The 23,132-nt window shown below is 40.2% G+C and overlaps 1 protein-coding gene across 2 annotated transcripts in view; it reads left to right on the top strand.

Moving 5' to 3' along the window:
- The first annotated feature begins 492 nt into the window (after nucleotides 1–492).
- cdh5 (cadherin 5) overlaps nucleotides 493–23,132 on the top strand; it is a 31,311-nt gene continuing 8,671 nt past the window's right edge. Inside the window, exons 1-11 of one of the 2 annotated variants that reach the window (XM_035992296.1) lie at nucleotides 493–1,355; nucleotides 13,617–13,850; nucleotides 14,195–14,474; nucleotides 15,469–15,600; nucleotides 15,788–15,955; nucleotides 16,100–16,281; nucleotides 17,651–17,764; nucleotides 17,986–18,128; nucleotides 18,232–18,365; nucleotides 19,634–19,743; nucleotides 20,597–20,699. In XM_035992296.1, coding sequence (XP_035848189.1) covers nucleotides 13,617–13,850; nucleotides 14,195–14,474; nucleotides 15,469–15,600; nucleotides 15,788–15,955; nucleotides 16,100–16,281; nucleotides 17,651–17,764; nucleotides 17,986–18,128; nucleotides 18,232–18,365; nucleotides 19,634–19,743; nucleotides 20,597–20,699 — 1,600 coding nt within the window. In that variant the 5' untranslated portion in view covers nucleotides 493–1,355. Of the gene's footprint in view, nucleotides 1,356–13,616; nucleotides 13,851–14,194; nucleotides 14,475–15,468; nucleotides 15,601–15,787; nucleotides 15,956–16,099; nucleotides 16,282–17,650; nucleotides 17,765–17,985; nucleotides 18,129–18,231; nucleotides 18,366–19,633; nucleotides 19,744–20,596; nucleotides 20,700–23,132 lie in introns of those variants that run through there. The other variant, XM_031316020.2, reaches the window with a different exon arrangement.

Below are 23,132 nucleotides of genomic sequence, written 5' to 3'. Positions count from 1 at the left end.
TGAGAAAGAGAGGGAGAGGGATGGAAGTGAAAAAGAAAGAGGACTGCTGTTGCCACGGGAGAGGTTTCAAGTAAAAACACACAGCCGGCTTTCCTGTCCAATCCACCAAATTACTGACGACCAACTCCCCCCTGAAGAGAAGATGAGGGGAGTGAAATAGATGGCGATGGTGTGTGTGTGTGTGTGTGTGTGTGTGTGTGTGTGTGGCGGGGAATCCGACTCATCTCATTAACCGGCTTAGACAAGATCTCTCTGTCAGATACACTAACACACACACTCACCCGCCGAAGTCAGCCCCGTGAAATATTTACTAGCCTCATGTGGGGAAATCTCTAAGGATTATCCCCAATAACCTGTTTAACTTAATCCTTATCTCACACACATGAATAATAAATTTCTCCCCCACTCTCCGTCTCTCTCTTTCTTTCTGAGAAAGACTGAGAAGTAACGCCTCTCCCACCTTATTCTCCCTCCCTTCTTTCTCTCTCACACACTCTCTCACTCCATCTGCTTCATGAACATGAGCCGGCTGCTTTCTGTGGCTCTGCGAGCGTCTTTGAGCTGCTTTGACATATGCGCTCCCTCTCTGCTTCTCTCTTTTTTTCTGTCTTTCCAACACTCCCATACCTCTCCATACCTCTCTCTCTCACTGTTTCCCCCTCCAGGACAGGAAAAGGAGCGGTAGCAGGGAGCTCTAGCAAAGAAGACTGACCACAATAACAGGAAGAGGAAGTGGGCAGTGACCTGTATGAGACGGGACTGTGGTCAGACAGCTGTGGTTCAACACTTTTGGCCGCTGGATGAGAAAACCACATCAGAGGCGGCAGGAGGAAAAAAAAAAAGAGCAAGAGAGCCTCAAAACCTGTTGGACTCCTGCGGAAAAACCTTGTGAACTCTGTTTTTTTTTCCTAAACATTTGTTGGTCCAATAATGTTGGTATTTGGAAATCCAACTCTGGAATTCATTCTCATTTAAGAGGAATCCACCCATACTTCATCACAGACTTATCTTATTATCTGGTTCACAGTCCAGACAAGGATTTGTACAGAAACCTGGTGAAAATCTAGCCGAGAGAGAAATCCCTGCCTGAACAACAACACCTGCTGCTCTCTTTCAACATCAGAAAAACCAGAAGACGGAGAGAAGAGAGCGAGGAAAAGACGTAGTGGAGGTGGTATTACTCCCTGTTGAGAATACGACCACCTACCAGCCACTATTTTCAACAACCTGCCACATCAATAAAGCATAATCCCAGTTTGATTGAGGAAGAGAGCACCTTAAAGGATTTGGGCTTCATTTTGTACCAACGTAAAGCTCTGATCAACAGTTCTTGGCTTGGACCTTCAGTCTGTGTGGTAAGGTTGTTTTTTTTTATATCTTGGTTTGGAAAAAATTGAAAAGGAAATATTGATTACACAGGTGTCTTATGTGTGTGTGTATGTACCTTAGATAACAAGTACTGTATGTGAGAAAGGTGCTAAACTAAAGACGAAACAAATGTACAGGTAGGTGCATCCAGAGCTTTCCTGTTCAGCAAATGGGAGTGTGAATTACATTTCCTTCTGATTGAAAAGCAGTGTAAAGCAGCATTGCCCTAAAATGTAACCCAGATCCTTTGAAAAACGCTCCGGGCTACTTTCCCAGTCACACCAGGGTGAAACGTTCATGAATGCTGGTCAAATTGTCGAAAAGAAGGTACCAAAATAACTTGATATGATGGTTATAACCCCTTTAAGGACAGGCTGTCGGCCACCGTCACTGTTCACATATGGTATGCCTATGATCTCGGACAGCTCGGTGTGGATTTGAATGCTGTAATTGAGCGCTGTTTCCCCCCAGAAGCTGGACTGTCATACCCGAAGACAGACGGCTGTGACCATTAAGGCGATACAGGATGATCTGTGGACAGAGCAGGATTTTTTTTTTTTTTAAAGCAAACTAAATCCACTAGGAGGTCTTCAGCTGTTAATTTCAAGGAGTTCTACTGTAGAAAAAACTTCAACTTCAACTTGATGTCAAGTTGGTGTGGCTATAAAGTATTAATAAAACCATTTAATATTCCCAAAGCTGCAAAGCTCTTGTCAGTTGAGTGATGTCATTTTGTCAGCTGTAGCATTCCCTGCTATACAACTTGTGTAATATATCACCCTTCAACAATTTATGCCAAGCAGTTACTTGAAGAGGTGGACAAAATAACATGGACTCTCATTAAAAGCACTTATTTTTGTTGAGACGCTGTTTGAGAAGCTATTTCTGATGCTGTAGTTGGTGGTGTAGTTGTCCTGGATTCCAATACAAGGTGAACTGTTTCTGTTATTCTGTTATTTTGTCTACCCTGTGTGTGTGAGAATAGCTCCTCAGTAGTGATGTTTTTTCTTTGTGGATCTGGATCCATGGCCCAGAGGGACAGAGGTGATTTGATTTGGTTGTTAGGTCGAAAGCCATTGATGCAACTAAACCCAGTGGTCTAATTCCTGGAGGGGGAACTATCAGTGAAAATCCTTTGGGTGCCATCTGGGAGACTTCACCCTCACACACACACACACACACACACACACACACACACACACACACACACACACACACACACACACAATTCATGATTAGAGCCATTCATTCAGATATATGTCAGAGTGGTTGACAAGCTGTCCAGCTGTGGCGATGTTAGCTCAGCTGAAGTCGCTGATTACAACTGAAAGACCCAGTTACGGTTTTATTTTCAGTGACTGACCTGTATTCTGCATTGTACATAATAAAACCACATGTTACCGGCACCAGACCTAGGGGAAATCTGGACCGGCAGCAATGGCTACACAGGCTAGGAAGCACTGCATAGCTTAAGAAAACTGGGAACTGTGAATCAATAGATAGAGAGCACAATGTTAGCGTGTTGCTCACGGCAAAGCTCATTTGTTTCTGAACAATTGCATACAGTTCCCATACATTCAAATTGTCTCTACTGTATTCGCTCTCTGATAAAAGTGCATGTAAAATGATAATAAAACATTAAAAAAATAAAATTGATGTAACCAAACTGATGATAAATAATATGAAACTAAATAATAAAATAAATGCACATAAACTAAAACGATTTAACACATAATACACACACAAGACTTAATTTAAAATACTAAAAGATACCAAAATAATATAACTTCACTTCACATTCACTGGACTTGGACACCTACAGTCTTTCACATATAACCAATGATATCCTGCTAACACAAATGTAACCGTAGCATAATACACACCCATACATACAACATTCTTACACATCATGTTCTCTCATACACGTGCACTTAATATTAGCGCTTGACAAGATGGCGTCGCCATGTTACTGAATGAATGTAAAACTAGCTCAAAACAGTATTTCTCATCACCATTTCCTCACTGCTGGCTGGCTAATACTCTGAACAAAATATAGAACATGTTTTCTTATGTTACAGGATGCTAATGTCAGTAACTTACACTTACAAACTACTATGAAAAACTACATTGTAAAACCGAAGTTTATAAGAACTACTCAGCATGCTGACACTGGTCGGAACAACTAGCTTCAAAGTTACGCTTTTTACTCTTAACACGAACACCTCAAAGTCAGCTCACAACATCACACGATTTCTATAACATGTAGATAATCTGCTGATACAAGCAGTATGAGAATACAATATACAATACAATATGAAAAAGTGAGTTTTTCAATACCTCTGAATCAATAGATAGAGAGCACAATGTTAGCGTGTTGGTCACGGCAAAGCTCGTTTATTTCTGAGATGCGCATGAGCAGAGCTAAGAGCTACGGTCTCCCTAATGGATCCACAGCAGTGCCATCTACTGACTGGAAGTGTAATAGCTTCAATAAGTCTGTGTAAGGATTAGTTAAAATGGTTCAAACATTAACAAAAATTTGGATCAATAGGGACATACAATCGAAAAAATGTCTGACATCAGACATTACATATGGCAGTGCATTTAACAAGATGAAAATGTTTCAAAACATGTTCCAGTAATAGGAACATTGAATTAAACATACTAAAAATGTATGGGAAATCATCGAATGTACTTTAAGGTTGACTGATTAGTTCATAGCTCCAGCTCAGTTCAATATGGAGAATGTGAGGCTTTCAAATGCTGCAAACTGACCTGATTGGACAGATTTTTCACCACCTGCAGTTGTGATGTGATGGTTAAAGATGGAGGCTATAACAAAAGACAATCGGCTTCAAATGTAACAACTTTTAAGAACATGAATTATATGATTGTTTAGGTTCAGATCATTCAGTATGTGCAGTTTGGACAGGAACATTTTAGTCCCTTGTGGTTGGGCTCCTTCAACATTTTACTTCTAGGAGGTGCCATAGTTGGGAAATTTCGCCTTCAGCAGAGACAGGGGCTGACAGCTGAGCCAAAACCAATATGGATAACACGCTAGGCTCTAAATTATTTTCAGATGACTGTTGGTCATTACTGGCAGTTTTAAAGCTGGCCCACATCATTCGTAACAGGCTCGCTGTAATAACATCTGATTTGTCTGATTGTGAAAGAAAATAGAATTAACTAGAAGGCGCTTCAACACCAATCAGAGCATGAATATACTCTGTGACGTGACAGTGTCAGGACACCGTGTGTGTGTGTGTGTGTGTGTGTGTGAGTGAGTGAGTGAGTGAGTGAGTGAGTGAGTGAGTGAGTGTGTGTGTGTGTGTGTGTGTGTGTGTAGTAGCGGTTCCTGGTGGGACTTGCTGGCAGACAGATTGTTAGAGGCTGCTCTGTGATTAAACCTGTTTTAATCTCAAACACACTACAGTATTTAGCAATTGGAAATCACAGATTTAAGGCTGTGAAATCATTTCCTGTGCCACATACACACAAATAAAAAGAAAATCCTGATTTTAGGGTGGTAGTAAGCCACACTGTGTCAAAGACATCATTTTGATTCAGATTTCTACAGTATGTAACACGACTTTTAGACTGGAGCTCCTCTAGTGCTCATACAGGCTGATGTGCTCAAAAGAAATCATTATGATGTTGAGCCTTACTACTGTAGCAGCAGGCTAAAATAAGTCCAATTTGACCCCAGGATGGCTCTATAGAACAGGTTCTTCCACTGGGGAGTATAAGCAAATGTCATGGCAGTCAGCCTGTTCCATTATGCAGCAGGCTATCTTGTGTGCATAGTACAAATTTCCATGTAAGGGTGGTTCTAGAGAAAAGGTAATGTGATCATCAATGTCAACAGGGTTCATCCTCTGGGGACCACGAGAAGCCTTAACAAACTTCATGGCAATCCAGTGATTTTACTCTATTCAGTCAGTAGCGAGTGATGTATGTTTCTCATCAACGACATTTTCAATCAACACTTGGAACCCATTTTTTATTTCAATCAAAGAAATATGTCCATTTAAGAGTTTGTATTTCTGTAAGTCAACTTACAACAACAATTATAGATGCATCAATCAATTCATGCTTGTTGCCATATTTCTGGCTCTGGTGTGGGAAGATGAGGACCCCAATCTTTATTTTTGTCTACAAAACTCTTATCGACTTGTTTTCAAATTTGATTTGAGCACAACACCAGACCTATTTACGATGGAGGCAGCAGGTCTGGAGTCAGGCTCTTCTTGTACACTCAAACTCTTATTATTTTGGAGTCGGCTATTGCCACTGCTTGGGGTTCGGATTAGGGAATGTCAGATGATAATATGACCCACTGGGCAGAGGTGCCACCTGTATTTGAATGTCATATATTTATCATTTAAGAAAATAAAGAAATACATTGGATATCTCACTTTCTGTAAAAGTTGTACTGGAGCAGTAAAGAGAAAATCATGTCTGTTACTCCAGTTTATAGGTGCCATTCACCAGTGTCCAAGATATGATTAATGCCTTACAGACAATCACAGATGGACAAAAGACACATACATCCCTTGTCCCTGCTCAGATTTCATCATTGAGGACAGAGCTGAATTGTATTTCTTTGCATGAACTTCAACAACCCCTCAGCGACCGCCAGGATTATGAAGTCTTGTTGACTCGTTTCTATGCTTTAGCCTTTGGTTGAGTGAAACTAGGTCAGACCTGTCTGCCAGTCACAAAACATCCCGGAGAATGACAACTGTATCTCTGCGTCTGTCTGTTTCTGCTCCTCCTTTCTGCTAGTCAATCTCACGCACACTCCCTTGCCTGCGGACAATGTACAGATGTAATTACAGATATTCCTGGGTGTTATTTATTCTTCATACCTCAGAAACATACCTTTGATAAACGATGCCATAAATAACTTTGTATAATCCTGAAGTGAGATTTGCATGCATGGCACTCACAGTTGGAGGAAAATTAAAAAGGTGGTTATCATTATTTACAACTAACAGCATAAATAGATAATGACAGGTACAAACAACTGTATGAACAAAAATCTAAACTTTATGTAAATCTTCTTGCTCATATTCCAGACTCCTCTCACATTTCATACATCAGTCTGTATCGATCTACTGTTTTAGTAACAGTAAGGGATTTGAAAGTGAACTGGACTTTTAATTGTGACTAAAAAGTTGCTAAATTGGTGTGTTTGTCCTCCATACCATCTTTTAAGGTGCTAAATCTGCTTTTAAGGTGAGGTAAAAAAGAGTGATGGGGTGAAAAAAAAGGTGAGGAAGAAAAGGTGAGAAAAGGAAAAAGGTGGAATGATAGACAGGACACAGAAATAGACTGTGTGAAAAACAAGATGCAGTTTTCACCTTGAGAGATTCAACCGGAGAGAATAGGAGCCATTTAAGAGGAAAGAAATGATTGAAAGAATGGGCAAGAAAGAACAAGTGGAAGGAAGACAGAAGTGTGACACAGCGAGAGGCAGTGACGCAGAGAAACTAACACCATGAATGAGAAAAAGACAAAGTGTGACACAGACAGAAACAAAGTGAGACAGCAGAACCAAGAGAGAGAGAGACAGACATGCAGTCATCAGCAGCAGATGAATACCAGGAAGGGTGTGTCCACTCACTAATGATGACCCTTCATTAACAGACCCTACATCATTTCCCAGAAGGCATTGTGTTTATACTTCCTGCTGCTGATAAAAGAGAAGGAGTAATACACCGCCCTCTGAAGACGGAAATGCAGTTTAAAAAAAAATGCCTTTTTAGGGAAAATGCCCCCAATGGATTTGTCATCACAGAAATAACTGTGTTTGTGTGTGTGTGTGTGTGTGTGTGTGTGTGTGTGTATAGGATGTTGTTGTATATGTGTGAGCAACATGTTAAATGTGATGGCGAGGAAAAGTCTAGTTGGGTTTTAAGTCAAGCAAGTGTTTAGTATCCCAGGACAGCTAAAGCTCCAATTTGTTAAAACATTATGTACTTTTATCCAATAAAATTAATATTATAGCAACCTAAAAGTTCTGGTTTGGAAATGTTATTTTTTGTTAACATTATGTTGTCGATACAATCTCAAATTTTCAGTGTCCAGTGGTGTTACGTAAAATCAATACAGTTTAGTTGAGTTTTTTCGACTTATAGTTTGAACATCCCATTGGCTTTAGTCAACAACCAACAACATGAACAGCAGTACAGCTAAAGACAGACACACAGCAAAGCTCACTCACTAATTCACTTCAAAGTACTGATCAAATGAACAACTGATCCATGAATGTATCCATCATTCACACACTCACAACATTCATGTTTGAGTTCTGAGTTTGATAAACCTCTCATCCTTTGTTGTTCTTATGTGGTTAAGCAAGTAATCTTAAATACACCTAAATGGGTTAACCAATTCTAAAAAAAATATATATATATATAAAATAAAATCTATTTGACAAAATCATATCTTTGAGACAAAATGTTTATATTTGATGATTTAAAAAGTTCTTCATGCTCAAGTTTAGTCAGCTAAACAAGCTTCAGTTGTTACAGTAAACTTTGTTACTTATTTATCCACAGTTTGCATTCTTACATTCTTCATTTTAAAGCAACACTATGTAACTTTTAGCTGCAGCTGTAGTTCCAATGAGACAACCTATAGGGGGATCGAAGCGGGAAAAGTTGCATAGTGTTCCGTTATAGGTCACATACTCTGCTTGTTTGATTTTTTTTTTTCCCTGAGAGTCATTTCAGGACTCCTGTGCTCATGTTTGTGGAAGCTGCGTGAGAACATACATGTGCCGTGCATGGTGTGATTGCTTAGTTTGTCCAGAACATGTTGAGAGGAAGGATATGGGGTGACGCACAGTAAAAGCTAAGAGATAAGTCTAAGAGACTGCAGGACACAGTCAGGAAACATGCTTGGTCTTTAACAGTAGCCAAAAACATATTCACTCTTTTGCTATCAATGTCTGTAATGTGGGCAAATGTTTTTGAAAAAATGTATGCACTGAACCTAACTGAACAAAAGTTAAAGCAGCATGAGAGCTAAACTGAACTCAACTGAACTTGAGCAAACCACACTAATCAAAAGCAACACAAACAGAAGATATGGTCATGAAAGATATCTTCATTTGAGGAAGTATTAGGGGAGATTAAAGACAGTAAACTGAGCTTTCGAAGAAAATGATTTATCAGTTTTATTTATGTGAAATGTAATATTTTATTTATATAAGTTACAAAGGGAAAACCAGCTTTTCATTGCCCTCCTCCTTTCTTACATCCTAATTTTCCTCTTGGTGTGATGGTTAAGACTTTTTCATTTTTCCATTAATGGTGGTTGATGGTAGAGGCAACTCAGCAACACATCTCTCACTCCATCAAAAAGCATTGCTTGGTCAGATGCCTTTGGCATTTGTTACTGACGCAAAAAGTCTCCTTTAGCATCTTAGTCAGACGCAGTGTGGCTTTCAACCAATACACGCTTGGTCGGAACTCTTGGCGGGACTTTTTGACACTCTGGGTTGGGACCGATTTAACTGACATGCGGCACAAGAACGGGACAGTTAGGTTTAGGATAAGATTGTGGGTGGGGTTACAAATGGGTTAGGGTTAGGGGTTGGGGTTTGGTGATGGGTTAGGGTCACTCTTAATACAATGCCATCTTACAGCGCAGCAGTGGAGCTACTGCAATGCCCGGTGCGTCCCATCCAGACGCTAAAGGATGATTTTTGCGTCGCTATCTGACGCTGAGAGCCACTGACCAAGCGACAGTATTTGACGAGTTGGTTGGACATAGACAAGTACCCAAGGTTGTCAGTACATTGGGAACGCACAGAGAATGGGAACAAAATCACTTGGCAGGCCCTTGTTCTCAGAGTCATGTCACAAATATGAACACACACACACACACACACACACACACACACACACACACACACACACACACACACACACACACACACACACACACACAAATCCGTTTTGAAATGATTCTGACCTCATCTCACATTCATTGTTCAGATGTTTTCTACAGTATTGACAGTCATCCAGTCAGTCATATTTTTTCATACACTCATCAGATTTTCCCATCAAAATGGTTAAATAAGAGTTCACCTAAGGCACCAAAACCCCTTACCGCTACTGTTTTAATAGCATTTTAGGTTCAAGCGGTGTTTCTGAGGTGTTTTATATGATAGTAGAAAAGATAGATGGGATGGCAAGATTGAGACATGCATTAACATATTAGGAGCTCAGAGCGAACTGATAAATGGCATCAATTTGTTGAGTTAATTAGGTGTATGCCAGAAGAATTGCTTTAAAAATATTGAAACTCTAAATTTTAACTACATATAAAATGGAAAAACATCAGTGCTTTTGAAGTTATTAAGTAAGAAGAAGTGTTAAGTGAGCATGTTAGTGGCAAGTGAGATTATGCATTAAAAGGCTAAGTACTTTGGATTCAGTAGACGCTTATTGGCACTGCACATACATGCACACTTCTATTCAGTCCACATTAAATTGCATTAAAAGATGATGCACTTCTGTTTAATTAATTTAGTCCTGAAAGGAAACTAAACAAAGAAAAACACAAGAGGAAAAATAAAACCCAAACAAAAGGATGTGAACTAAAGTCCAAAAACCACTGTTGAGTTTTTGTTTGAGCTGATTTGTGGGGAGCCGTGTGAAGAGGTCAGCGGAGGTCAGCAGAATGCGAGATTAGGCCATTAGAGGGAGAAGACTTTGTGCCGATATAATCCCCTCATCATAATCTCCCTCCATGCTGCTAATGGCTGGAAGACAATAAGATGCACTAATCTGTCTACTGGGATGGCACAGGGCTACGCTGAGATATCTACTGGAGTGCAGAGTACATACAGACTGAAATGTTTTGAAGATTATTTCCCTGGCATTTCTGCTTTACTAGATAGAGCCTAGTGGTGGGAGGAAGGGACCATGGGGAGACAGAGAGGCAGACAGAGAGGTTGAGATCGTAAGAAAGAATGAGAGGAACAGCTAAAGTTTACTAGACTGCTGGTGTTTGTGTGCCCTATACATTTTGATTTTGATTAAATAGTGCTAAAATGACTTGCAGGCAGGAACAAGTGATACAAGTCAGTGAAACATCTTACTCGTTATCAGTCAAAAGCCATACATCAGATGAGCTGCCAGTTTGGTTTGGATTTTAAAGGTGATTCCACCAAATTTCAGCTTCAATATTAGTTCTCAAGTTGGTTTGAAACATACAGTATTTTTGGCTTGTCATTGTTGGGTTCCAAGATTGTGCGAACAAATACAGTTGAGTACATTTCTGTCATGACATCGCTTTTATTTTGTGTGTTGGTCAGTGGGATGACCACTTCAGTCCAGATTGAAATATCTTAACAAGTACGAGGTGGATTGCCATGGAAGTTTGTACATACATACATTCTGTTCTCCAGATGATGAAACCTAATGACTTTGGTGATTCTGTGACTCTTCCTATAGCGCCAACAGCTCGTTGAAATTTGTGATTTTTTTTATTTGGGCATTTCTGCCTTTATTGGACAGGAAAGCTGAGATATGAAAGGGAAGAGAGAGGGGGGGAAGACATGCAGGAAAACCATCACAGGTCGGATTTGAACCCGAGGAACAAACCTCTGCACATGTGTGCCTGCTCTACCAACTGAGCTAAACGGCCACGAAATTTGTGATTTTGAGTGTTTGTCTCTACAACAGTTACTCTTGTTCTTTGTTCAAAATTCAAAATTCTATTTGTTGAATACTTTGGTTCATCTCTGTAACAGTTTGGATTTCTTTATAGCTTCACAGAGATGCTAAAGTGGCTCAATTATTTCGCTGCACGCCATTCAGACCAGAAATAGCCTTAAAAAAACAAACGGTCTGTGTTAATTCAGACAATTTGCTGTAGGGGAAGGAGACAAAATACACTTTAAATACAAATCCATGAGTTTGAAGGATTATCTGATGCCAAAACACTGCACAGCGGTTTATAGTACGATAAGGACTTTATAACTAAATTCCTTCTCGATGATCTCAAGGTAAACAGTAGAATTGGGGCGTTTCTGTAATGAACTACCAGGAATGCATGCTGCTTGTTTATTTGTTTTGGCCAATGCAGTGCAATCTGTAGCCAGATGAATTTGCATTACCCCACGGCAATGTTTGCGGAACAGCAGCATGTGTTTGATTTGCCGGAGCCCTCTGTGTTAACCCCCTTGACCTTGTAGCTAATGTCTGACTCATAACACACTCGTATTTGACTGAAAATGAATGTGCAAATTTGATTCATCCTTCTCTTATAATCCTAGTTTTGAATCAAGAACTGGTGTCAGCAACAAAGCACACAGTGGGCCCTATTTTAACGATCTGAAACGCGAAACGCAAGTAGCTTTGTGGGCGGATCTAGGACGCTGTTGCTATTATACCGGCGGGATAAGTGACTCTTGCGCCCGACGCAAATCTAAAATGGGTTGGTCTGAAGTAGCTACATTACTCATAGGTGTGGTTTGGGCGTAACATGCAATAAACCAATCAGAGTGTCATCTCACATTCCCTTTAAAAGCAGGCGCGCTTGTTCCATGGCGGATTGCTATTATAATGGCGGATTTTCCAGGTGCACGCCAGGAGCGGGTCACAGCCGAGGAGACCGACGTTCTCGTCAGGGCTGGAGCAGGAGCTGTCCGGGATGCGGCAAAGTATAAATGCCCGTCTTGACCGGGTGGCGATGTTGCTGTTTAAATCTTTTTAACTTTTCATTTTCCGTTTGTATTTTTTTTTGTTCAGTTACAGTTTGCTATTGATTTTTCTTTTTGACAAAATGTAAATAAAGAAATGTCACAAAGACATACTTTCCGATGTTTTGGGCTCACCCTCACTGAATCTCGAGGTTATGAATGCATGGTGGTATTTTTGTGTGTGTAGTGTAACATTAGACCGAGATTACTTTGCTTACCTCACTATGACGATGCAGCTCTTCTGTCTCCCTCTCCCGTGCTGCTGCTGGGGCATTTGGGTTAAGTGGCATTGGCACATGCAGTTCAACATCACGTCTCCTTAAGTCCTTTAACATTTCCTCATTTATATCATCAACACATCCATGATTCATGGAAATGTTGTGTGAAACACAACAAGCCACAAAGAATGCTGCGACTTTTTGAGCACTGTACTGTAAAGTGCCTCTTGACCTATCCAAACACCTGAAGCGCATTTTCAGTAATATTTTCCTTGTAATTATGTATGGTTTGCAAAAATGGGAACTGCTGCATCCATGTAGATGAGAGAAGCAAAGTGTATGCGCGTTGTTCACACGCTACGTTACGGCCAAGCATGCGCCTCTAAAATAGCATCTGAATAACGCGCCACTGACTTTAGACTAGGTTTTTCCTGGTCTGTGGCAAAATAGCACTAGGGAACGTTTGCGCCTGGACACTCCTCTTTTCGCTGAACCGCCCCCGGGAGAGGAGTTCATTCCCTAATTTACCGACGTGCGTCTGTAGAGGAGATAAGTCCGCTGTGCGTCGGGTGCAAAACAGGAATGATACATGCGTCGGTGTACAAAGTCAATTGCGCTGGGTGCAAGATAGGGCCCAGTGTGTTGTAATGAAACTCTTTCTTTCCCCCACAATTTGATGTATTTGTGCTGTGAAAAAAAGAAATACCCATCAAAAATTTAAAATGTCAAACTCCCTTTATGGAAAATGGCCTTTCTAATGGCTGATAAAGACAGACATCCTAAGTGATTTTAATATCAGCTCCTCTCCTTCTGTCTGTCTGTCTAGCTATCGCTTTCTGTTCCTGTCTCTCTCTCGTGCTACACCAGTGGGTCAGGACCTAAAATGGGTCACAAGCCTATGTTTAATAGATCCCCATACGACCACATTAGTGATATGCCTCAGCCCAGGTCCCATGATGAGAGGCTAAATGTTTCATTTGGGTCCCAAGCTGAAAAGGTTTAAGAGCCCTGGTCTTAAATGATAGCTAGACCTCGGGCTCTGCGGCAAACTGTAAGGGGACAGCGAGTCCTTGGCCTTCACTCTGAGTCTCACCCTGGCACAGTGAAGGGGTCTGTCCACAGCTGATAAGTGGTTTAAATGCAATCTCCTCTCTCTTCTTTTTTACTCCCCCTCTCCTCTCACATTTCCTCTGCCTCCATATTCCTCTTTGCATCCTCACATCACTCTTATTCATTATTGTACGCCTCTCTACTCCCTCTTTTCCCTCATCCCTCCTTCCTCTTGTCCCTATCCCTTTCTGTCCTAGATGATGGCTTTGCTCCAGCTGAGGACTATGGGGCTTGTGGCCATGATGGCCTTGTCCGTCTCTCTCGCTGAAGATTCTGTCCTACCAGTGGTGGAAGCAGAGCAGCGAGGCCCTGTCGAGATTGTAAAAAAGGAGTCCCATCCTGTCCTGTTCAGGCAGAAGAGAGAGTGGATCTGGAACTCTCTCTACGTGGTAGAGGAGCAACCTGCACCCATCGCCTACAAGATAGGACAGGTAGCTCAGAACTAAAACAAGAATCCTGGTCATGTTTCTGGTCTACTTCCTACTGCTCTACAGTTTAGGCTTTAAACGTTCAGTAATGTACTTGCCATGGCAAATGTGTATTTCTGTCACATCCATTCAGTTTTAATGCTGTAGCATGCCAAGAATCTGGGGCATTTACTTGTTGCTAACCAGCACTTTGATGAATATCTGAGTGATTTTGCTAGAATACTCAGTTTATTTGAAGATCATTTGCTTGAAGGTTGTTGAATTGAGTCCTCACTCCAGCTGGGGAAAAAACTGAATGCTGACAACTACGAGACAGTCAACCGTATTATTTATCTTTTCTTTCACAGCTAAAGTCGAGCCAGAGGGCAGAGGTGAAGAAATTTAAAATAGACGGTGAAGGAGCAAACACCATCTTCACTGTGGATCATAAAGGAGACCTGTTTGTCACCAGAATTCTGGACAGAGAGGAGAAGAACGCGTACCATTTGACCGCCAGGATGTATGATGGGAACAACAAGTTGATAGAGGATTCTGGAGACTTTGTTGTCCAGGTGACGGATATCAATGACAACACCCCAGTTTTCCCCAAAACATATAATGGATCCATTATGGAAAGGTCCACCATAGGTGAGTAGAGTTACTGTCAAAAAAGATCATCAGCAGGTGATAGTAGGTTAAAAAATTAATCACAGTTTTTGTTTTTCAACGTGTGATGGAAGAGGGAGATGAGAGTCAAATGAGGTTTATTTGTGCTCTATATTATGATGCTTTAAATCGGCTTTAGATGTAGAATGTATATATTTTGTTCGGGATTACATTTGTTTTTGATGTATCACAAATACTAATCAAAGCCTGCGTTCATAGTCTACGTAGGGAGGAGGTCAGGGTGGATGGATGGGTCAAACAAACACGGGACTTTCACAAGGAGTCCGCTGTTTGTGTCCCGTGTGAAACCAGAAGTCAACGTTGACTTATTTTAACGTCACATACATAACTAACTAACTTAAGTTACATAACAAATGCACTTATATTAACCCAAAACATGATCTTTTCCAAAACCTAACCAAGTAGTTTTGTTACGTTAACCACATCTTCACAGTTTCACAACGTGCACCTGTCGCTGGTACAAGGACGTGTAATCCAGGAGAAAATATGTTTCCTTCAAAATGTAGTTGAAAATGCAGTTTAAATCTATGGAAACCTAATTCTTTAGAAGGAGACAGGTTGGCCGACAACATCAATGTATTCCAACCAGTCCAATATGATGCAGACTATGTCTCCAGACCATACATGAAGCAAGTTTTAGCAGGACAATATTTCTATTGCAGCAAGTATGTTTTTGACATTTATCATCCAGTGATAGTTTAGATTGAAAATAGACTGGACTGTGAAAAGTCTGGGGAAAATAATTAAACATAATGTCAATACCTGTCACAATCATTAGCACATCCTTCTGTGCTAAAAGGCACATTGGTGACTTCTATAACACAATCTTAGCACATAATCATAATGTATTAATCAGTTCAACAGCAATGATGCTCAATGCAAGAACATTTGGGTTGGACATTTTTGCAAAACAGCACGATGCCTTATTGATGATACATTTGTGTTCTTCATCTAGGAACTAAAGTAGTTGAAGTGAGAGCAACCGATGCTGACGACCCTACCACTGCTAACGGAGAGCTCAGGTACTCTTTAGCCCAAGATCAAGACCTGTCTATCCTTTCTGGCTTTGAAATCGACAGCATCACAGGTAGGTTCGCTTCACTGACGTCCAACATGATTGTTTTCGTGCATTACTGTCTTTTTCTTCCTTAATAAGTCAATGAAGGGGAGGTGCAGATGTACAAGCTATTTTTACTTGAATATGAGTCAGAGCTGACCTCAAAGATAACACCCTCTGTGTCCGTCTGTCTCTCTCTCACACCGTCTCTCTGCAGGTATGATCAGCTGCAAGACAAACACTCTGGACCGGGAAACCAAGAGTCAGTATGTAGTGGTGGTAAAAGCTCAGGACATGAGAGGAATGGCCACTGGCAGCACGTCCACCACCTCTGTCACCATCACCATCACCGACACCAACGACAACATAGCTTCTTTCACCCGAAGTAAGGAATATTTTAGAAGAGAAAGGTTCTAATCAGTTGCTCTTCTGAAAACTTTGTTCTTGTTTTTTTCAAATCAGGGTTATTCATATGATCATTTTTACTGTAACTGTTATATTCACAGCGATGTCTGTTTTCTGTCTGCAGACACATATGAACTGCACGTTCCAGAGGATCACAAGTTGAATGAGAAGATAGGCACTCTAGAGTTGGAGGACAGAGATCAGATTCAGAACAAAGAGCCAATCTTCAACATTCTAAATGGAAACAGCAAAGTTTTTAACATTGAACTCAGCCCGAACAAGGATGGCAACCTCATGCTCAAACAGGTAGGAGGCTCATGTAGAATCAAGTTAATATGATATTATGTAAATCAGCTTATATTCCTTGTTTTTGGTGAGTCAAGTGGATTTTTTTTCAATGTTTGCCATCTGCAATTTGTGATTAAGTTGAGCAGCGGTTGCCACAGTGCCATGACTTCAAGTATGCATGTATTGACATTATTGGTTTTTGGTTATGACTCCCTACACACGGCCACCAATTACATAAAAAAAATTGATATTTTTGCACGACAATGATGTATACCACAGACTTCAAACCCTAAAGTGCTGGCCTCTTTCTGCTTAGGAGAGCTATTTATGTGTGCAGGAATTCTTGCAGGTTTACTTCACTGGATTCTGCTGTTCAGATAAAGTATTAAGGACATCAGAGAGCTGAAAATGTATTCTAATGAAATGAGCTCTGTTATAGCTTGTACCAACACTGGAATCGAATGGCACCAACATCTTCTCTCTGCTTAACTCGCCCCTCAGCTCTGTAGCCCTTCTCATCTTTCTCACCGGGCTGTGTTTACACGTACATTATAAGCCAGCTATCGGCCACACTGCGGTTAAGGTCTTATTTGTGTTAAGCTGTTTACACATGTCTTTGATACCCTGCGACTGAGTATCCCTTTTACCATGAATAATCCAGTTAACAGAATATTCCTGCCTACCTGTGGTGTCCCATCCACAGATAAAACAGCCCGCCAGAAACAACATTTAACTGAACAGTAGGCTGTTGCTTATACAGGGGAAAGAAATGCTAAGCAGAAATGTGACAGTAAGCAGTGCTTGCTGCTATATTTGTTGACATGAAAGTGTATTTGTGACACTATAGTTTGTGCAGACGGTCAAAAAGTGAAAGGAATAAGGTATTTTCATGCATGATAACATGTTTAACATGAAGGAAATAGATGGCACTTTACTGTGTTTCTTAAATCCAAAGTATGAGCGTAACAAGGTTATTTCAGATGAGTTGTGACATTTAGAACCTTTTTACACCTGGCATCGACAGTGTGAATGCACTGAGGATGAAGATAGGGGAGGCATTTGAGAACGTAAAAAATAAAGTGCAAATGGACTTTATTGCGTCCTCAGTCTAAAAATAAGAGCAATACATGTGAGAATATATACATCTGAGGATGAATCCAAATATGGAGCGCCTTAACCTGCATTTAAGTAAAAGAAAAGAGCAATTTAAGATTTCCAGCTTTAGCATCAATGGGGGTTCATTTTTGTCACCATAGGAACAACACTTCTTGGCCAATCATAGCCAATATAAGGTTGAGAAGAGCTCATAATAGGATGTGCTCAATATTAACTCAAATCCTGATTTAATAAGTGTTTATTTTTTTACTCTTTCTGGGATCCCCATCAGGCTCTGGACTACGAGACAACAAACAGCTACACTTTCACTGTCCAAGTGCGAGAAAACCTGAGAAACCTGCATTTTCCCGCTGACAACGATGGCAGTGCCGTCACCACAGCCAAGGTAAATATCAGACAGGCCATCTGTAGACTCTAAGCCGCCCTTCAGGTGATGTTATCACCCCGCTTTTCATTAATTTTCTGTTAAAAAAGGAGAGAAGGCAAAGTAGTAGGTCTCAGTTACTTCAGTCCAACAATTCTACTCCATTTAAATCTTTAACCAAATGTGCACATATACAAGTCAAGGATGTCTTTCAACTGTTCTGAATGAATATAAATTGACAGGTAAACATCAAGGTGCAGGATGTAGACGAGGCACCGGTCTTCTCCCAGCCCATCTACACTTTCAATGTGACGGAAGAACGTATTGTGAGCAACATAGGAACAGTCATAGCCAGAGATCCTGACAGAGCCAACAAGAGAATACGGTACGATGCTGTGCAAACCTCTAAAAAAGAACAAATTACTAACTACTAAGTTACTAATTCTGCATAGTGGCTGTTACACCCATCTCTTGCTCGTTCTGTTTAGGTACTCCATCTTAGACAAGGACTGTCCTATTAGTATCAACCCGCTCACAGGTCAGCTGTCCACCCTGAGGATGCTGGACAGAGAGCTGGAGCCCACCCACATGTTTCAAGTAAAAGCACAGGAGGAGCCAAGTGGTACGTGTCTCTCTCTCTCTCACACACACACACACACACACACACACACACACACACACACACACACACACACATTTTATTAATCCTTTTTCCTTTAAAACAATAGAACCTCAGCTAAAGAATTAAAACCATGTGTTTTCTCTAACAACGGTAATGTGTATACAGGGAGGGAGTTCTCTTGTTGTTCACTGAGCTGCTCTTCTGGATTTATTGAGGGATGGGAACACATTAACAGGGAATTTTATAGATTCAACATATTGCCTCAACACCTGGTCGACCCACACGGGAAGGAGAGAGTAGGCAGGAAAATCACATCAGTGGGTATCTTTGTTCACTTGCAGCTTCCAAACTAAACTATATATTTTTAGAACCAGCAATGAATGAAATACAGACATCTATTTTAGTGGCTTGTCACGATGTTTAAGAAACACAATGGTCCCCTGAGCTTGACAAGGTCCTCGATATATAGTACATGTACTGTACTAAAGATAGTTTCAAAATCTCAGTACAAGGGGCCCACATTTATCAAAAGACGAATATTCAAAACAAGTGTAAAAGCCGCTTTAATGTGACAAAATACAACAACCTGCCAAACAAAAAGCTCACAAATAGAAATCCTTTTTCAGGCACTTGACCTTAATCAGTTCAATCAAAGACAGAGATACACACACCTGATCAGTATCATGGGTAATCACTGTCAGATCTGGCTGTTAAGGTAAATGACAAATAAGTGTGAAGTGAGCTGAGACAAAGAAGTCAAGTAAACAAAAATCCTACAAAACACTTTAAAGCTGAAAGTTTCGGAGACTTGTAATGTAGATGGATTTTTAAATATATTTCACATGTGATCTTCTCTGTGGGATGTTTAAAAAAAAAAGAAGAAAAAAAAGGAAATGGAGCGACCACCAAAAAAAAAAAAAACTAATGAAGAATTGATTATTTCAAGTGTAATTGTTTTTCCTGTTGGCACACCTGTTTCCTACAACCTCTGTGCTAACAAGATGATTTATTTTCCCTCCACGTTAAATGAGATTATATTACATCATAAGAGTTACATGAAAGGATTTTTTTTTATCCTCCTGCATACGTTTGCTCTGAAGAATCCCTGCAGGCAGCTCAATGAAATGTCTATTTCCATTTCTATGTCATCACACTGTGAGATAGTTAAGACAGGCTAAGTCAGTGCTACAAATGACGAAATAAGCCAATGCAACAAACATCCATTATTACACTGCAGTTAATCACGTGCTGTTGTCTGTCCTCTGTAGGTTTGGAGTCATTTGTGAAAGTCAACATCATAGTTAAGGACATCAATGACAACAAGCCTGAACTGACTGTGGATGAGATCTTCGTATGTGAGAACGACCTCACTAATATGGTAAGAAAAAGACGGTATTTACAGCAGGTTTTCACTTGATTTGAATAATTCTACAAGAGTGATGTTCACAAAATGTCTTTGTTTGTCTACAGACTCCTGTATCAGCCTCAGATCTGATAGTCACTTAATAAAACATTGGGTTTAGTCTTTTTTAATACCTGACCTTATTTGTTTTAAGTTGCGTTTTTCTTGTAACAGGAGCCTCACTAACATTTGTGTCACAACCTGTTGACCACGGTGGCAAAAAAAAAAAAAAAAAAGACAGTATTGAGCCCTGTTTTATGAAATTTTGTGAAATCACACACAAACACAAATTCATGCCAGGTCTACCTGCCATTCAAAGTACTGGCCTCCTCAGTTTGGTGTTTAGAGTCTTAAGATGCTGCAATGTATTTCTCCTATTTTTACAGCATGAAAGATGCAACTAGAGTAGGTGGAAGTTAAAGGTGTGAATGATGCAGCTCACATTGCATAGAACTGCATTCAATTTCATACATATATCTATCTATCTATCTAGTGAAGTGTTCATTTTATGTAAAAGGTTCAAACCCAGCCTCAAAGTCTAACCCCAATCTATACCTAACCTAATGTTTTATAACTTGCCAATACTTAACAGTTAGCTGCATGATAAATTACCTCTAAATCTCATATGCAATGTAATCTACGCCCGATCTTTAAAAGATGGAGAAATGTAATTAGAATATATATGTCAACAATACGTGCCTGAAACTGCATTTAAGTAATCGTGCTAATTTCCCAAAGGCCATATATGCTGCAAACATTTAGACTGCATTGGGTATAAAAAAAGTTTGTGTCCAGGATAGATTAATTCGATAGTTTCGTCTTTCCTCAGGTAATTGGAACCTTGAGAGCCACAGATAAAGACGACCAGCCAGCTTCCTTCAGTTTCAGCCTGGCCAGTGAGAGCTCCAACTTCTCCATCAAAGACTATGGCAGTGAGTATTTGTGTGCACTGAGCATATATTTACCTTTATCTTCCTGCTTGTTGCTCTAAACAGTGCTCGCAAGAAGCGCTGGCCCTGGCACTTGTTGCTATGCAACGATTGAAAACTCCATTTGAGGCTCAGTGCTTCGTTGCTGAAAGTTGAAATTATTCTAACTTCGCAAAGTATGCTTTGGTTCTCGCAGCCATATGGGGGATTTAAAAAGCCTGTCTGGGACCATAAGTGCTGTCTGGAATGCACAACAGCAGCAAATATTGAAAATAATGAGTGAAAGTGGCCCAGTGGACTTGTAGATGACTCTCTATGTATTCTAAACTCATCGCAGCTAAGGATGGTAAAGAAACATGCCACACACAGTGCTACTGTGGTGCATTTTACAGTAAAATCATGGAGAAAAGAGTACAGGAGAAACTACACCAAGAGGCATGAGAGGATGCATGTTTTGATTATATTATTTTAATAATTATAGGGCTTTTCAAAAAATATTCTAAGACAAAATAGAACTTTAATCAGCTTAAATGTATTCAAGCTTTATTGATCAAAGAAACACCACAGTCAGTCATCTGGGAACCACGAATGAGCCAATCCATCTGGTAGGTGTTGAAATATTACTAAATATCACTGAATAATAGAATTAAATAATTGATTTTGACCTGCTTGGTGTGATAGATGAAAAGTCAGAGGATCACAAAGTCATAGTAATCTTCTGGGCACCATGGACATCTCTGTCAAGTTTCATGGCAATCCACTTTAAAAATACAATTATTTCACAATTATTTCGGACCAAAGCGGTGGACTGACGGACAGTCAGACAGACAGACAGAAATTATGACCACATTTTCATAATTTCATATAATGTGATGTGATTTTAAAAGAATGCTAAGGGACCTGCTATTACACCACTCAATGTAGTTAGTTATATTACAGTTGACCCACTTGTATTCTACTCTTTGCCACAGTAGCTGCTCCTTCATACTCAACATAAAAAGAGAGCTTTTTGTTACCAAAAGATTATTTTAAATTCAAAGCAGCATCTACAGTCAGTAATCCGGTGCCATTTGTGAGTATAAATGGGTAGTATAAATGAAAATGTCAGCTTGAAAAAACATATCTATGACTGTGACATAGATGATGGTGAAGCTCTACGGAGACATTTGCTTTGATCCAGACATTGATATTTAGGCAAAGGTTGGTACTCTGTTACGTCAGATTTCCAATGCCTATTTGGGTTATTCAGCTTAGGACACAAATGGCACAAGTAAAACAGTTTTCATCATTTTTAATCATCACATACACATATAAAACATGAAAGCCCGAGGAAAAGTGGTACCAACTGTTCCAGTCAAATATTAAAAGTCTGAATAGATGAAAGCCTTAGGTAGTCAGATGAAAGATTTAAGTGTTACTGTTTAATTTAAGTGAAACTTCACATACTGAAAGGAAGATAAACAGAGGGAAAAAAGGCATGAACTTGCCTCATCCAATTCTTCTCCGCTTGTGCCTAGAGGGGTTGACGTGTTGAACTGATTGAGAAAGGGAAGTGGAAGATGGAGGAGAGCAAAAGGAAAGACAGATGAGGCAGAGGTGGAGGAAAAGATGAAAGGAGGTGAGAGGAAGGGATCGGGATTAAGGGAGGCGGGTAATATCAAAGTGAGAGCGTGTAAAAATGAGGAAAGGAGGCAAATATAAAAGAGGAGAAAACAATAAAGAGGGACAAACAAGAGGATAACTAGTTAGGGAAACAGAAGAAAGATGATATGAATGAGTGGAAAGTGGAGTATAATGAAAACTATTTAATAAGGAGAAAACAGGACAATCAAAAACGAAAGGAAAGATGGAAGGATGGAAAGAAAGGACCGTAGAAGATGAGAAAGGGGGAGGGAAAAAAAGAACAAAACAGGGTTAGGAGAACAAATGGGAGAAAACAAATGAGGGGAGAGGGAAAAACTAGGCTAAAGTGAAAAGGAGTTAATGAAGAATTGAGGATAACGAGGAGGAGCTGAGGACATGATAAAAAAGGAAAGATGACATCAAAAACATCAAATGTTTAAATGAAAAGGGGTAAGAGGAGTGCAGGAGTCAATAGATGAGAAGAGGAATGTGAACTACCAAGAATGAGGGAAAAATGATGAGAGGAAAAAGACAGAAAGGACAAGAGAGGAGAGGAGGTGGATAGTTGTTTGATAAGTGGTTGTCAGTGTAAACCTCTGTTCTCCCCTGTGCCCCCCAAAAAAGCATCTGACAGCACCTCACCTCACGCCACTTAACACTGCTAACACAAAAAACACACACACACACACACACACACACACACACGCAACAAGAGCTGCAAAGGGAAGGCTTTTAAAATATTTATCGACTACCAGCTCTTTAAAACTTGCAGAAAACAACCGTGCTTTGATTACGGGACTGTGCAGCTACACT

Source organism: Sander lucioperca, chromosome 15 (genome assembly GCF_008315115.2).
Source record: "Sander lucioperca isolate FBNREF2018 chromosome 15, SLUC_FBN_1.2, whole genome shotgun sequence".
Classification (NCBI taxonomy): Eukaryota; Metazoa; Chordata; class Actinopteri; order Perciformes; family Percidae; genus Sander; species Sander lucioperca.
The sequence above is the reverse complement of the archived record's forward strand: the minus strand, read 5'-3'. Positions and strand labels throughout refer to the sequence as shown.